Below are 18,046 nucleotides of genomic sequence, written 5' to 3' on the forward strand. Positions count from 1 at the left end.
TATTTTTCTACTCTATGGTCTTTCCCAATTGCTCACTTTTCTGAACCCTCCCCTTCATATCTACATTTAGCCGCATTTACAAAGGAAGATATATTAGCTCATTATTATTTTAACTTTCAGGTTTTGGCCATTTGTGAAATTAAACACACTTTATCTGTCAGGAGGGATGTGTATTTCTTTGAGAATTGCTCATGCCGTTCGTACTGAACTTTCTCCTAGGAGGGAATTTTTCTATTCAATAATCTTTCTCTTGACATACCTCAAGATGAAATTCCACTTTAACCAATTAAATGACTACCCCTCTAAACTGAAGCAATCTCTTTCCCGTTGGTAAGAGGACTTGTGTTTTCCATTTACTGGTAAACCACTTCAANTTTATCTGTCAGGAGGGATGTGTATTTCTTTGAGAATTGCTTATGCCGTTCGTACTGAACTTTCTCCTAGGAGGGAATTTTTCTATTCAATAATCTTTCTCTTGACATACCTCAAGATGAAATTCCACTTTAACCAATTAAATGACTACCCCTCTAAACTGAAGCAATCTCTTTCCCGTTGGTAAGAGGACTTGTGTTTTCCATTTACTGGTAAACCACTTCAAAAGAAAATCATGACTATCTTCCCAATACTGACTTAATTGTTTAATAGTACATGAAGTGTTATTATGAGAGGAGACTAGTAGAAAGAACTTTGAATTAGGCTAAATCTTTGTTGGACAAATCACTTAACCTCTCCAAACCCCAGTTTATCCTGTAAAATAAGACCAAGTTGCCTTTCAGGAATTGAGAATTGAGAATATTATACCAAGGACAGTATTTTGCACACAGTGGGTAACTAAGTGGCCATCTTTAGTTTTCATTAGCCCCATTAGTTTTATTGTGTCTTCCCATGTCCCTTTTTACGGTGGTTTTCCAAACTGTGGGTCTCAAACCATCAGAGGATTGTGAAACCAGTGTATACAATTTGGGGGTACAACTAGAATTTTTTAGTGAAAAAGAACAGAATTAAATATATCAGAATATTTCACACATAGTGAAGACGAGTGTTTTTCTGTCAAGCTTTTGTTCCGTATAGAACGCCTAGGTGGTGAGAGCCTGTATGTGCACAATGTAAAATGTACTTCTTACCATGGGTTACAGTCAAAAACTCCTTCAAAACCACAATTTTATTGGACACTTGTCTCACAGTGTGCAAGTCCCTAACACTATAGTGACTAAGACATCTAGGTTCAAATCCCAACTCAACTAATTACTACCGTATGACTTTGAACCAACTGCATAACCTCTGTATACCTTAGTCTCCTCACCGTTAAATGGGTGATAATTATACCACTCGTGGGAGTGGCATGGGAACTATATGTTTTCATATATCTAAACCGCTTAGTGGGTATCAATAACTTTTGGCTGTTATTTTATCAAGACTTGGGTAGAATATAAATTTTTTTCTGAATAAGCAAACAATGCTACATAATAAAATATAAGGTTATAACACTAGGGAGAACCAAATAATCAGTTAGTTTTTCCATCTATGAAGTGATGGAAAATAAGAAGTCAGCTTCTTATTTCCACAAATATAAATTCAAGGGCTATGTCACTGTTCTTAGTTTTGCTATTTGCAAACAGCATCATCTCTCCAAATATGAAGGAAAAAGAAAATATTAAGGAAACGATTAGTCTTTGTCGGTATATTAGGTTCTTAATTGCCCATTATATTTTTGTCTTTTATGAAAGACTTTAATTTCACAGTGGTGTACGTTAAGTAAAAGTTTTGAGCTCTGTCTATACATTTATCATCTTTCCTTGATTTAAAAATATCAGAAATAATACAGATAATATCACTGACTAGTAACAGCTAAAAGTTTATAGCTTTTACCTGTTTTGAGAAAACACTTGTAAAGCATACCTTATATCTGATGAGGATTGTTTTCGGAAATTATAGAAACATTTGTTGCCTCTTTAAAATATATATATTGAGTAAACTTCAAGTCTATCTTCTAGATGTTGAAGTCTTTTTCTAAATAGCCTTTTAGTCCTTTCAACTTATATGTAGAAATGTTTTATATTCCATTATAAGCTGGGGTAACATGAAAATATACTTAACAACCTGAGTGGCAAAGGACCCAACTATCCCTGTGCACAAAGGCTAGAAGCAATTATGTAGCCACTTTGGGGTAACAGCTGATCAGTGCAGATAACAAGCAACAGTGTCTCTCTTCTAGAACATGACAAACATTGAGTCGAAACATAATTAGACAACATACTTTTAATTTAATGATAGCGTGTTGTAGATACATATTTTGTAATTAATGCAACAATTTCTTTTAAATCCTACAGTAAACCATGATTCCTCAAATACCCTCAATCAACCTGTGGAGATAAGTAATAATGCATATCATATCTGGTGATTCTCACAACAGAGGAACAAATTCAGTTTTTGAATTCATACATATTGATATTTCATACATATGTGTGTGTTTGTGTATGTAAGTGTATATAATTTTAGTCCTGCTGACGCACATGAAATATAAAAGTTACGGTATTATCAGGATCAAACTTTCACCTAAGTTCTGCAAACAGGACTCCAGTTTTTTGCAGAGAGAGAGAGATCCTAACCTAAACACAATCAAAAAATCAAGAAAACCTTTTAGAAAGTGACCTTGAGTTGAAAAAAGTACAATTTTCCACAATCTGGAAAATTCTGGGTTGCCAAGTATTCCTAAGGTGGGGAGGCAGGAGGACTGCAGGATCGATTGACTGATCAATTGATAGAGTGCTAAATTCATTGCATAGATTATCTCATTGTCTACGCAAAAACCTTTCGTCTTTGGTATGATTATTCTCACTTGACAAATGAAGAAACTAAAGAACAGAGATCTAAGCTCGCATCTGTCTGATTAACCTGAAAGGCTTTGTTAGTAGCTACTAGAAAATTAAAAGCTGTAAAGAGAGAATACGTTATAAAATGAAAATCGATTATCTGTGTGTATGTACTAGTGGCAGCCATCACCACCTTCCAGGAGATCCAAAAATCACTGGATTTTGATTCAGAGTCTAATAATAATTCCATAAATCTGAGATTATTCGCTTTCAATTGTACTTCCACTGAAGAGTTTAAGTGTGCATAATTAATTCACAGATTTTAATTTTATGAAATCCTTTGTCTGTTCGCTGGTTATCTCCATTTCTTTGCAAATCAAAAGGGCTTTATAGGCCTATCAACTTTCCTATGAAGTTACTTTTGCCCATACATGTTTGTATTTATCTATTTCTGCCCCAAATCCTGTCCCTTTCTTGCCAGCACTGCCTGAAATCTTAAGTCACACAGTAAAATTAATCATGAAAGCCCAGAATATGTTTAGATTGGAGAATAGGACTTCAAGCCTACCTCTTTAGAATGCCTTCTTTACATGTATAGAGCTCTTCACATGTACTAAGAAAAATCTCGGCAGGGTAGGTTTCAGTACTTCATGTTTAGAAGGCAGATAAATGAAGAGGTCAAATGCCTTGTCAGAATTCATTTAGCTATGAAGGGGACTATGCATTCAAGGCTAAGATTTTTTTCACTAGTTACCTTAAGGATTGTTTTTTGACACTTTGGAGGTAAACAAACACTTAAAATCATTGAAAAAGTTAATTTAATAGAGTAATTCAATAATATAATCAAATTGAATAAACTGAAATGATTTGACAGACAAGTCATGTTTCATCGTCAGTTCTTTGATATATATAGTCAATCATGCCACATTTACTCTGGCTTCAGACATTTACCCAGCAAGACAAGTGAATTATTGATCACAGTATTGTCCACAGTAAATGTCAAAAAAAAAAAAAAAGTGAGTGGGAGGAAATGTACCATCAATAAATGAGATTCAAGAACTAACTTCTCTTTGACACTCATGACTTCTTACAGCATCAATGTTATAACAGCATTGCTTACAACCATCTTACAAGTCACTAATATTTTGAATGCATGCTATCATCCATCAACATTTTCAATATAAACATTTTATCTTTCTTTCCTCTTATAAAACACAAATGTTGAGAGCATAGAGCGTGTATGTTTTCAGCAACTGTCTCATCCACAGTTCTGTAATATATGGGTTAGAAGTTAAATCTGCACAGTAAATATTGGCAGTATAAACAACTAATAGATTTGACAGCTCCCATATTACTGTTAGGAGAGTGTTTTCAGTAAGTACGCCTGCCCTTACCTTCTGGGAAAGACTCTCCACGGTGGTTCCATAAATACTTTATGAGCCGACATAAAGTAATATGCTAATGATAGACTATATACCCAGCGAGCAGGTGCACCCTCTAATGTGTTTCATCTCTCGTGTACCTTTGATGTGGGATCAGTTAAGCCATTTGGAATTGTTCTTTTATTATTTATTTATTTGTTTTGCTTTCCTCCCCTCTTAGATTCTCCTGAACCTAAAATGGTGAGCGAGAGTCATCATGAGGCGCTGGCCGCCCCGCCAGTCACTACCGTCGCAACTGTTCTACCACATAATGCCACAGAGCCAGCCAGTTCTGGGGAAGGAAAGGAAGATGCCTTTTCTAAGCTGAAGGAGAAGTTTATGAACGAGTTGCATAAAATTCCATGTGAGTACTACTACATATGGTTGGATGGTAGGGTAAAAAGAAATGCTTGAAAATGACCTTATCCACTGGGGGGGAAAGCAGAAATTCTCTCAACATACTATAAATGTGCATTTGATTTTTTTTATTATTGGCATAGTAGCATTCCAGTAATAAAATGGAATATTAGAAACGGGATTTTTTAAATCTTTAAATATATTTTATACATCAAAGCCCAGTTTATTTAAAAAAATTGTATCTGTTTAATGCAGGTAGGTATGTTTTTTCAGTGTCTGTTTTTCTCTAGAATATTCATGTTTATGGGTTGTGCCACATATATTTTAAATTCGTATTTATGAAATTATTCCATTGTAAAGATTATTCCTAAGCAATAGTTAAAATGTACTTTCCTGAACTTGCAAGTTTGATTTCCTTCCATTTATTAATATTTCAAAATCTTCTGCACAGTTTTTAAATTTTTCATTGTCCTCATCAGGAAAACAACCAATCAGCTGTACGTAAGCATATGTTATGAGTGCAGCACCAGGTTCTGGCATTGGCATTTCAATCTGAAACCATAATTTGCTCTGTTTATTCAGATTTGAATACTTATGATGAACTAGAGAATTTTTCAGATGCAGGAAAAATACGTTTTAGCCCTCACAGGGCTTATATTCTAGTGGAAAAGGAAGTAATAAATCAATAAAGATGCAAACACATACAGTAAGTCATGTGGTAAGAAACGATATAAGAGAAACTAAAGACAACGAAATCAAAGAGGTAGACAAGCCTCTTAATCATAGGAAATAAACAGGGTTACCGGAGGAGAGGAGGTAGGGGGATGGGGTAACCCAGTGATGGACATTAAGGCGGCATGTGATATAACGAGCGCTGAGTATTATATAAGTCTGATGAATCACAGACCTGTACCTCGGAAACCAACAATACGCTATGTGTTAATTAATTGAATTTAAATAAAAATAGAGATACTAAAGAAGAGTAAATGGAATATGGAAGGGCATAGAGGGTAAAACATTGTTTTTTAGGATGACCAGGGCTGGTTTGTTTTGTAAGGAGCCCTGGAGAAAGTGGAGGAGGAAGTTTTAAAACCTGGGAATTTCGGACAAAGGCCCTTGGGCAAAAATCTGCTTGGAACAGCAAGGAGCCCAGTGAGCCTTACATAGAATGAATGAGATGGAGGGTGGCAGAAGGCGAATTCAGACTGTAGCACAGGCCATATCATAGGAGGCCTTGGGCTTTATTCTAAGGAACTTGGATTTTACTGTGAGTGAAATAAAATGCTTTGGAGAGTTTTGAGCAGAGGTGTCCCATGATGTGACTCAGGTTTTTTAAAACACCACCCTGGCAACTGTGTTGAAAATGGGCTCTAGAAAGGCAAGGACAGAAGATAACGCAGGATGTTGTAGTAATGCAAATGAGAGATTTAGCAATTTATAAGAAAATTATTCTATAAGGACATTGAGAAACGAAGCAGAAAAAAAAAACACGGAATCAATTTCTTGTCCATTAGTGACTAACAATTTGTTGATCTGTCTACTTTTAACAAATTCATCTGAGAGACACTACTGGCAACACTCAGCATAGTTGCCAGTAATTATCATTCTCAGCAGGAAGACCCACCATCTAGAGGAGGTAGAGAGGGACCAATAGATGGAGCCCTAGGATGGGAAACCCAAGGTCTCTTTCCTGCTCTGCTACAGAGCTGATGAATGATCCCAGTACTATAGACAAAACTTCGAGGTTGTAATTACAAGTCACAAACCAAAATGCATATGTCAGGGGGGCAAACGCTCGCTTGAATATTTTATCAACATGATTACCTAAGAGAAATGAGTTAGCAGAGAAAGAAATGAAGACCACCAAATAAAATTCATGTTCTGCCTCATCTTCACCACCACCATCTCCTTTTCTAGAAGAGTAAACAACATGAATGGCATGGCGATGTTACTAACTATGTGACTGAATGTCCCCATGTATCCACATAACTCATTCTCTCTTCTCCTTTAGGCTTGGCCCTAATGTCATCTGCTTAGTTAAGGACTTCCCCAACCATGCTGTTTAGAATGATAACCCATTCATCCCACCCCATCTTTGCCAGCAGTTCCTGTCCTCACCCTTGCTCTATTTCTCACCATATTATTTTGCATAGCACTGCAGATGGAGCTCCTTATTATTTGTTTTTAAATTGCTCTGGCTCCCTTCAAAATAATGGAAGCCCTCCGAGGACAAGGAGTTGGGTCTGTACTTTGCACAATTATATCCCAGGTGGTGCCTGGTACACATGAGGCACTCCATAGCTACTTATTGAATGAATACTGAATGAATGTCCATTTAACTTATATCCTGAACCACCCTCTATGACTTCGAGGCCTTAAGATGCTGAAAAATTAAAGCATATTAAAAATCTTAAATTTTTAGCATAAGCATCATTTCAGTGCTTGACTGTGTCAATCGCACTGAAAAAAGCAAGTTGTTTCCACCCTTATAGTGACACCTCCATCTTTCAGCCTTTCGCACTTAGAGACAACTATCACGTACTATGTATTTCCCTCTCTGTTCAGCAGCAAGAAAACAGTCAGCTGGAAAATAGAAACTAGGAAATGCTCCCTTCATTCCTTTATTTCCCTTGGCTAACCTCATTTCCTCCCAAGCCATTGTTCCACTCCCTCGTCCCATTCTTACACACTGGGCATGAGATTTGCTTTTGATCAGCAACCTAAAGTAATAGAATGCCAGGGGATCTGGGCAACACCCATAAAAAACCACGTTGCTAGATCTCTCCTTGATGTAATAGAAAGAAACAAGTCGACTAGCCAAATCTTAAAATAGTACAGTAAATCAGAGTTAGAAAAACTTACCATAAACAGAGCCATGTAGTTTTATCAAACATATCTAACCACATATTTTACCGTTTCGTTTTAATCCATCATAATTTTTGCTGTGTAATTGAAATTTCTAGTGGGATTTATGTGCAGGGAGCAACACTAAATAAAAATAAAACCTATCTCCCAAATCAAATTCCTTTAGGAGCCTATGTTATATAAAGGTTATCACTTTTGACTTGGCATAATATAGTGTGACGCTAACGACAGGTAACAAATTAGAATATTAATTGATTTCAGTCTCTGAACTAAATCTTGGCTATCTGGCAGATGTGTGTTTTTTTGCAAAATTGATAGCAAACAGCTTTAGTCTGTCACTTGAAATTCCCACTTGCGAGAAGAGCAGTGTCACAATGGCAAGGACTGTGCATGTCATTAGCTGGGTAATCGGCACAGTCCAGCATGGGACATATTCACATCAAATTGCCTGATGATATCATCCATAACACCATGGGGCTTAAAAAAAGAAAGAAAGGGCAATGGTAAACGCTGAGCATTTTTATCTTTCAATTCATTCTGCACACTGTTATCTAAATGAAGCAGACAAGGTTTTTCAGAACATTTCTTTATTTTGCAACTTTGATTTTTAATATGACTAGGGCTACCGTGGGTTTGTAAAGCATGAACTCGTGTCATCCAAATAGCTGTGATTAAGGTTTTGGTAGTCATGAGCTTCTTGAAGTAGTGTGCACATTTCCTTGAGCACAGCAGAAAACGAAATAGCCAGAACCTGTCCCTTTGTCCAGAATGAGAGTGGACTAAGGGTAATTGTGTAATTTGTGCAGAAATACTACTGGATAGACAGTTTAACAGAGGGGTTAAAAACACAAGCTCATGGGTTCAAATCTAAGCTCTACCGCGTACTAGCTCTGCGACCTGGGAACATGAATCTTTCTGTGTATCAGTTTCGTCCTGTATAAAATAGGAACAAAAATAATATCTCCACCGTAGGGCTGTTGGGTAAAGGGAGCAATGCATATAAAGTGTTTCACAGAGCGTCTGGCAGAGTAAGCACTCTATAAATGTTAGTATTAGACTCAAGCTGTTATTTTAACAAATCTATTTCCATTTTAGAAAAGCCCTCTATTCAGGTCAGACAGAAACCCATATTACAAAAATACCAAAAACTTTCCAGCCCAATATATGCACATTGCATTCTCTAAATCCATTCCAATGATGCCTGATCTAGCAAAGATGAATTCCTTCATGGTGTTTCCTTTCCCCATTATCACCTTCAATTTTCCTTCTTCTTTTTTTAATAACTCCTATAATTTCACTTTCTCACTTCTTCATTCCTTTTGGCCCACGCTCATGCTCAAGGTTCTCCTATCTGAAAGTGCCTAGCAAAAATTCAACACACAGTAAGTGCTCAGCAAATGTTCCATTTTCTTCTCCTTACTTTACCTCTCTGTCAAGCTACCATTGTATCTTCTCCCTTTATTTCTACCCCAAAATTTATTGAAAAGCATAACCTTAATCCTGATATCCATTTCTTCAATTCCCATTAACGACTCGACTCCTTCCACTCTGATTTCCATCCTGCACGTGCCATTAAAGTTGTTTTCACCGGAGTCACCAGTTGCTTCTTGATGCATAGGTATAAAGATTATGACCCGCCTTCACTCAGTCAGATATTTCTGTATCATTATCGCTATCAGCCACCATCACCTGAAACTTGATGTCCAGGACTCTGCTTTTTCTCCTCTTCCTTCTCTGCCCACCCCTACACTCTTTCATTGACTGGCCCTCCTCTTTTGTTGTCTTTCCTCCCCTCAAGTGGTAGACGATCCAGGATTACATTTTTTTTTAAGATTTTACTTATTTATTTGACAGAGAGAGAGACAGCCAGAGAGAGAGGGAACACAAGCAGGGGGAGTGAGAGAGGAAGCAGGCTCCAAGTGGAGGAGCCTGAAGTGGGGCTTGATCCCAGAATGCCGGGATTGCACCCTGAGCCGAAGGCAGACGCTTAACGACTGAGCCACCCAGGCACCCCCCAGGATTACATTTTTAACCCTGTTCTATTTTCTGTTTTTTCCAACATGCTCTCCCTGGGTGGTCTCATTCACCTAGTCTTTCAAATGAGAGATCTATCCTCCTTGTCTCCCAGACCTATTTCACCTCCATTCCTATACCTGAAATTCATTTCAGTCCTATTAATTCAGGCAGCACTCACATTCCAGTGTTTTCTCTCATGCTCTTCTCTCTTCCCGGACTCCCTTCTGCCATTAACACGGACATATTCTTTTATCATCCAAGAACCAGTTCAGATGTTATCACTTGGATGAGAAGTTTCCTCATTTCCCAAGGCAGAATTATTTGGTCTTCCTCCAACCTTCCAAAGCCCTTCATGAAAACCTTTATCTTGATTATTCAGTTTTGTTTGGGGCTTATCTTCCTTACTGAAATGTAAATGCCTCAGAGACAGGAACCATTTCTTCCTCATATTTGTATTTCCCATACTTTGAAAGTGCCTGACACCATGGAAGAAACTGTACAGATATTATCCTGTTACAAACATTAGTATACCAAACATTATACCAAACACTCTTATGCCATGCTTGAAGAAACTGATCTAGGCAGTCATGGTTTTCAAACCATTTTAGGCAAGGATCCCTTTGTTCAAATGAAATATTACAGAAGCCTAAATTTATAATGCGGATAAAGCAAATCAAGCTTCTGTTGTGAGTTCTAAGTGTCTTCCTTACCCTCCCAAGATACTTTCCCATCCAGCAACAAAGACCCCTGGCTGTGAGGAACACAGTTTGAAAGCAAGCGGTTTCCTGGAAAAGCAGTCAGGAAAGTCTTGTTATCCCTCCCAGCAACACCAGTGAAAACTCAGCACTCAGTAGTGGTGTGTAGGTGGTTAAGTATGGTACAAGCCAATCAGTGATGAAAAATGCAGTCCAGTAACTCTGTTTTCCCTCATCTGACTGCAGAACCGACCGAACGTCATTGTCATGGATCCTGTCATTGCTTTATGTTAATGTCATGAGCATAGTGTTAATGCCAGTAGACCATTTCAAGATCAAATGAAGAGAATCCTTAGGAACAGACAGGAAGCCATGGCATGTGAATAACAGTAACTATTGTACTGATCGCCCATCTTTATCGAGGACTTAATGTGGAAGTACGCGCTGTGCATTCTGTCAACTCAACCTCCATTCTGCCCTCTAAAAACTCTCCTAAGTGAGAACGATTATCCTCATTTTATACATAAGAAAGCTCAGGCTTAGTCAGGTAAACAATTTGTCCAAAGAAGCCACACAGGGTGCAGGCTGTAGGTACAAAAGCATCAGGAAAAATCTTGCAATTTATGAGTTTGCTTTAACAGAATATCACCAAGGCTGCAAATCAACGCCACCATTCCTTATCACCACTAAGACTTGAAATTATTAGGGTCTCATGTGCCTGTTCAGAGCCATTGCTTGACATTTGTCCTTTGATAGGTTTTAAAGGACTGAATACTTGGGACACCAATTTAATACTAATTCAGAGTTTCTACTGTATTATCTGGATTTAAAATGGATACTTGTTCACTTTATGCTTCTGCATTTCTTTTATTGGACTCACTCAGATTGCCATGTTAACAACTCATTACTACCTAAGTACTAATGATCTTGTTTCATTGTATCGATGAGCTCCGTATATGACTCAGCTTCAAGGATCAGCTGTTGACTCAGTTCTTCCTCAACTTCAGAAAAGCATTGGCTAAAATGTTAAGTGTTATTATTCATTGTTAGCTTCTAGTAAATTGAAATATCTCTACGGAAAAAAAGTTACAATACTGATGAGTGTTATTTTCAGAGCAAAGCAAGTCCTTTGTAATACTGAGTGACTTCATCAATGCGATGCTGAAGGAATCCATTTGGGACAAGGACACTTAGAGATAAGCGTTGCAATTCATCACAGCACAATGTAGTAATCTGTGCTTACATTCAAACACTTTTCATTAAATCTTAGTTTGTTTCATCATCTATTTAATTCTGGTTCAAAATGTAGGAAATACCTGCGCGTGTATGTGAACACGGACAGAGAAATATTTAAGAGCTACCATTTGTAAAAACTGAATCCTTTAGTGTGAAGTCAGTTTGGTTCTTAGTAGAGTTGGCACTGCCTCCGGCAGGATATTCTGAACATTCATTGGGCCATTTTTAGTGTGCTAAAAAATGGGTAAGAGGTATGGAAACTGGGATTTAAAGATCATGGACCTAGGAGCCTACAAAACTTGTAATGTGTGAGACAGCTTCACACAATGAAAAATATTCCCGCGTTCTGCATGATTTTCAAAATCTCCGTAAGACATGCATTTAGAAGAAAACCCTGTTTATAATTATCTAAGCCTAGAACTATTTGAAATATAAACACAGCTACTCTGTATTTTTGCATGGTTCTAATATAAAATGAACATTCTAGCTTTTATTGTAATGTTCACCCAATCTCTGACCTTTTATTTTCTCCTGATTTTTAAAAATCTTGTCTTATTTCTCTAAATCCAAAATCCCTTTTTGCAGTTGCAAGCATTTGATTATTTCATTGTGTCTTCTAGTATCATTATACCTGAAGATTTTTACTGAAATGTAGATATTTTCATTATAAACTGTTTTATTTTTCCTTTTTATTATACTTCCCACATTTTCTTGATTTATAAACATTATATACATAGATATGTGTTATTATTTATACTTGGAGAGTAAGAGGAATATTATAAACTATTTGTTATAAATTGGGACACTGTGTGTAATACGGATTTTAAAGAACAAGTCTGCAAAATGATTCCATCAACAGCTGTATTCGATGTGGAAACATAACAAAAGCATATGCTACTGATACTTCAGGAAAGTTGTTTAAATGTGTCCTTGAATTGTGTTTCCCTCTTGGAAGCCTATTATGCAGAAAATTCCCCCACAAAATTCATGCCTTTCAAATGAACTAGTGTTGAGGGATTTTATAAATTGCCAAAGCATGGGTAATACAGAGTAACAGTGAGCACATAAAGCCACCAAATGAATTAAGATCTCAGCTAAGTTTCTCAACCTTATTTAGCTATATTCCATTAGCATTTCAAAGACATTAAATAAATACACCTGAGGACAAATGAGGGGAACGGATATTTTGGACATACATTAAAAATAACTCAGGAATTACCTTGTTGAAATACTTTACAAATATATATTTTAAAATAGCTTTAAAATGTCTACTCCTTACCACATACCAGTTGCATGTCAAAATACAGGTTACATTTTCACAAGAGGAAGCCTGATTGCAAATGCAAATGTATAAAGAAAACAGCAGAAAGAGAGAAGCTGAGAGACCACGGCTTTCTCCTCACTCTTAACCACTGTGTAGATCTTTTCTGGCATCACTGACAGGTTTGTCCCAGTTTCTATTAAATCGGACAAAGAATTTTAAAAGCAGAAACCAGCAGGAAAATATATGATGTATCATTATATTTTTAGCACTTGACTTTATTTTTTTGTTCTGATTTTCATGTAGGAGAATACTATAATAAAGGATTTAAACTTGGTATCTTCTGATCCCACGTGCCTACCCAGCCTGCCTTTTAAGTGAACTTAGAGAAGTTTAAAATAAAAATTAAGAAGCTATTGGCCCATTTAAAGCTTTCCTCGTCGGACACTTTGAATGAAATAGCTGTCATGACAGAATTTCAAATCCACTTAAACCCTCTCTTTTTTTTCTTTATCGAGCTGTTTGTACACATAGAAGTTAAAAAGAAAAGTAGGGGCGCCTGGGTGGCACAGCGGTTAAGCGTCTGCCTTCGGCTCAGGGCGTGATCCTGGCGTTATGGGATCGAGCCCCACATCAGGCTCTTCCGCTATGAGCCTGCTTCTTCCTCTCCCATCCCCCTGCTTCTGTTCCCTCTTTCGCTGGCTGTCTCTATCTCTGTTGAATAAATAAATAAAATCTTTAAAAAATAAATAAATAAATAAATAAATAAATAAATAAATAAATAAATAAAAAGAAAAGAAAAGTAGGCCGGGGGGGAGGGTGTCAGCAGTAGAGTATCAGTAGAAATGTATTTGCCTTAGTAAATATGCCATTTACTGAGAGTAATGTGGACCTGTCCGTAGAAAGAAAAGATCCAGCATCTCGTGAGTAAACCTTAACTGATGGAGTTATATTGCTTATTGCCGTAAAGTAAATTTTATGGTAATAATTTCCTTTTCAGAAGGATTTGGATCCAATTCTATAAAATCAGTAAACCATTACAATGATTAGGAACATTGTTATAATCATGTAAATATTACTCCGTAAATTCTTTGGTACACTTCAGCAGCCCTCAAGTATTAATACTTAGTCCAGAATGCTATGTAAATCACTCAGAGATTCTGACCCAATATAGTAACTAACCCAAGTTGAGACAGCATTGTGTGCTCTGAGTCAAGGCCAGAGTGTGAGTTTTGGAGCGGGTCTGTCTGGGTTCAAAATTGTGGTTCTGTCATTACTAGTATATGACCTTAGGCAAATCATTTAACCTCTCCACAAAATAAGGATAATAATGATACATAACCTCTGGGAAGGTGTGAGCAGTGTGGTATTAATACATGAAGTACTGGGATGTCTGGGTGGCTCAGTCGGTTAAGCATCTGCCTTCGGCTAAGGTCATGATCCCAGGGTCCTGGGATCGAGTCCTGCATTGGGCTCCCTGCTCTGCTGGGAATCTGCTTCTTCCTCTGCCTGCCACTCCCCCTGCGTGTGCAGGGTCTCTCTGACAAATAAAATCTTAAAATTATATATACGTATATATACACACACACACACACACACAAAAATACTCCAAGTTCAAACTTCCAATGCATACTTATGTTGTACCTGCCATGTACTAGGCGGCTGTATAGGACATGCTAAGGAGCCCAATCAAAGCACATAATTCTAACTTGTGTCTAGGTCACAGTGGCATTATATGACTCCAAATTCTTCTGCCAGGGGACCTCTAAATTAAAATATCTTAGCAAGATATCAATAGCTTTTTATGAGGTGATTTGATACGGCTCACACGTATGTTGGACCTATCAAACCTCATGTCCAGCTCTTCACCCTCACACAGTGTGCTTCATCAGGATAGACATGCTTAGAGTTACTGAATGTATTATCCATCGCGTTCCACGCTTCCCAATCTTGGTACAAATTCTCTCCTCTGCCAGACTTGTCTTGTTTGCCACTGCTCGTCCAACTGGACTATGACCAGCTATCCTTCAGAACTCCACTCCGTTTTAAAGATCTTCCTATCTCCTTCACATCTGTCAACCAGCAATTCACCTTCTGTAATAAGTCTTTACATTTTATAATTTGTACTTTGTTTTACTTATCTGTGTTTTTTCTCTTAATACCAACCAGTCTACCCTAGACCAGAACACTGTCTTTTCATCTTTCCTTCTCCAACCCCAGCACGAAACTTGGTTCACAGTAGGTAGAATGATTCTCCTTTAGCTCAAAAGACCCTAGATAATCATATTCTCAAGTAAAGCGCCTCCACTCATAGATGCAGAAGGCAGACTGGTGGCTGACAGGAGCAGGGAGTTGGGGGATGGGTGAAATTGGAGGCAGAGGGTCAAAGGGTACAAACTCCCAGTTATAGGATAAGTGAGTCCTGGGGCTATAACATACAGCCGTGACTATAGTCAATACTGTATCGTATATTTGAAAGTTGCTAAGAAAGATTTTAAAAGTTTTCATCACAAGGAAAACAGTAGTAACTATGTGTAGGGATGGGTATTAACCAGACTTCATAGTGGCCATCATTTTGCTATATAAATATCAAGTCATTACGTCGTACACCTAATATTAATGTTCTATGTCAATTATACCCCATTTAGAAAAGAAGAAAGGAAGGAGGGACTTCCAAAGGGGTCTTACTGGAAAGGAGTAATAGCCATAATCAGAGGTAACATGGACCATTACCCTGGACTAAAGATGGGCTTGCCTACAGAGCTGTTTCACTTTACCCTCAGCCACACAGCACTACATACCCACCTTTTCTCTTTCACCCTCTCTTTTTATTTTTCTCTCTTGTTCCTCAACCTTTCTCTAACTTTGTCATTTCCTGTTTTCTATCCCTTTTGCCTGTGCTGAACAAAAATGTTCCCAATTTGTTTTCTTCTTTGGCCTGGTGGCAGCCCTGTCCCATTCAGCACAAGATACAAGCAGCTGTCCAGCTAGTCCCCGGGGTAAATGGTTCTCCCCACAAGCATTTTTATTCAAGTGGAGATCTGGGACTTATTTTCATCTTTTAGTTTTAAAAATAATAGGCTATATTGAAATGCCCAGCAAACAAGACGAACTCCTTTCTTACGACTGTTGCTACACGACACAGCCAAGTTTCTTGGGCTTTCATGGAGAGTTCAAAGACAACTGCAAGTGATGTGTTTCAGCACCTTCCCCAGCAATGGGTACTTTTGTAAGGTTTGCTTGGGTGAATTTCTTGGTCTCACCTTATCGGCTACACAAAACACTGCAGTTTAGTTTTTCACATACTCTTGGTGCCAGTAACGCCACCACTGTGGAGATCATTTGTGGTGCCTCAAAATGGCCTTGCCAGCCGTCTTCTGCCCACACTAACTGGAACTATGCCCTGTCACGCCCCCTTTCTACAGCTGCTGGCATCCACCTACCTTTCTTCTCCATAGTTGCTAGTGGGGCTCTAATGCAATTGACTTGGCTGCCTTCCAGGGCCTAATCAGTAGAGATCGGTTTTTGCTATTTTACATTAAGTAAGCTTCAGCTCTAACAGCGTCAAACTGTTTTTTCTACAGTGGTTGTATTATTAACATCTCACCAGTGATGTAGGAGGGTTCCAATTGCTCCATATCCTGGAAGTTTCTGCCCTTTGGCCAGTATCTCCCTACTTCCTCTACCTGGCAAAGGTTTTCTTAAAAGGACATCCAAAAGCATTAACTATAAAAGACAAGTTGATAAATTCAACTTCTTCCAAAATAATGATTTTTTGCTTTTTGAAATGCACCATTAATGAAAAGGCAAGTCACAAACTGGGAGACAATATCCATAATACATATATTTAATAAAGGAGATGCTTCCAAAATATATTTGGAAAAGAAAAAACCTCTTTCAAACCAATACAAAAATGAGCAAAAGATTTGAACACATAGTCAATGAAAGAAGATACACGTGACTAACAAATTCATGTAAAGATGTTCAACACTTTTAGTCATTAGGGAAATGGAAATTAAAACAACGATGAATTCCATTTTTGAAGCACTCTTTCATATCTGTACACCTATATATGCTATTTGCAATTGAAATTACATATATCAAACTAAATTCACCTTTTCCCTCCTCAAAACAGATCCATACACATAGATACTCCTCTATCCTGAAACTTAGAACAGGAGCACCATCTTTGACTCTTACCACATTTTCCCGCATTGTCCAACTTGTTATTAAGTCCTCTTACCTCATTCTCTGTCCCGTCTCCCTTTCCATCCCCACTGCCACTGCTCTATTTGGATCTTCATCCATATTACAGTCATTAGAGCCTCCTACAGGTCTTCCCACAATAATTCTCCACTGTTGGCCAGTCCGATCACGTATAAATTTTCCAGATGATTCTTCCTGAAGCCCTGCTCTGAACACGCAAGTCTCTTGCTCAGGTACCTTTAGTAATTCCCCTCATTTGTCATCCAAGACCCTCTGTAGTCTAGCCCCAACCTACCTTTCCAACTTCCCTCAACTGAACTATTCACTGTTCCACAGATACAAGCCCACATTTCCTGCCTTTATGCCTTAGTCCATGGTGTCCCCACATTTGAAATGCCATTACTCCCATCTCTGCATATCTAAAGCCTCCATATCCTAAAGGATGAAGGCCTAATTAAAATGTTAGCATTCCTGTAATGCTCTTACTAAACACCTCTATTATTCCTTTAATATGTTTATCTTCTACCAAGTGGTAGTATTATGCTCATATCTTATATTTCTTCCCGGACTTTAAGTTCATAGAAGACAGCCTCCTAGTCTGACCCATTCTTTCCCTCTCTAGACGACATACGGCACGGCTTACAGTGAGCAGGCCGTCCGCAAGTGCGGATGACATGGATGAACGGCCAGTGGTGGCACACCACGCAGCATAAATTACCATCCTTATAATCTAATAGAAGAGATAACAATGCGTAGAAACGGTAACAATGTAAGATGTGACGCATGCTGAAACCGCAGGGACGTGTAGAGTCATCATCAAAAACAAGACTGGAAAAGTCATTCGGAATTCGTTCGGAGAGGGCCATCAATATCAGGCTAAGGAGTTTAGACTTTATTTAATAGTTAAAGAGGAGCCAGGAACCATTCAAGGTATTTAAACAAGGAAGTAACACAATTACAGTGTTGTTTCAGCAACATCAATCTGGCGGCAGTGTGTGGGTAGGACAGATTGCAAGGGGAGGGCTAGAAAGAAGGACCAAGCAGAAAGGAGGTAATTGAAGGAACACTGCAGATAATGAAAGCCTCAGCTGCTGTGGGAAGAAGGGCACGGATATGCCAGGCACTGCGAGTGCACGCGAGGGGGTCCAGGCAGAAGAAATGAAGGAAGAATCCAGA

At 38.1% G+C, this 18,046-nt stretch overlaps 1 protein-coding gene across 3 annotated transcripts in view; it reads left to right on the top strand.

Moving 5' to 3' along the window:
• The window catches only part of SYT1 (synaptotagmin 1), a 567,865-nt gene that overhangs the window by 339,375 nt on the left and 210,444 nt on the right, over positions 1 to 18,046 (top strand). For all 3 annotated transcript variants that reach the window (XM_019797023.2, XM_011221755.3, XM_011221754.3), the window contains one exon: positions 4,416 to 4,598. In XM_019797023.2, coding sequence (XP_019652582.1) covers positions 4,433 to 4,598 — 166 coding nt within the window. In that variant the 5' untranslated portion in view covers positions 4,416 to 4,432. The remainder of the gene's footprint in view (positions 1 to 4,415; positions 4,599 to 18,046) is intronic.

Source organism: Ailuropoda melanoleuca, chromosome 15, assembly GCF_002007445.2.
Source record: "Ailuropoda melanoleuca isolate Jingjing chromosome 15, ASM200744v2, whole genome shotgun sequence".
Classification (NCBI taxonomy): Eukaryota; Metazoa; Chordata; class Mammalia; order Carnivora; family Ursidae; genus Ailuropoda; species Ailuropoda melanoleuca.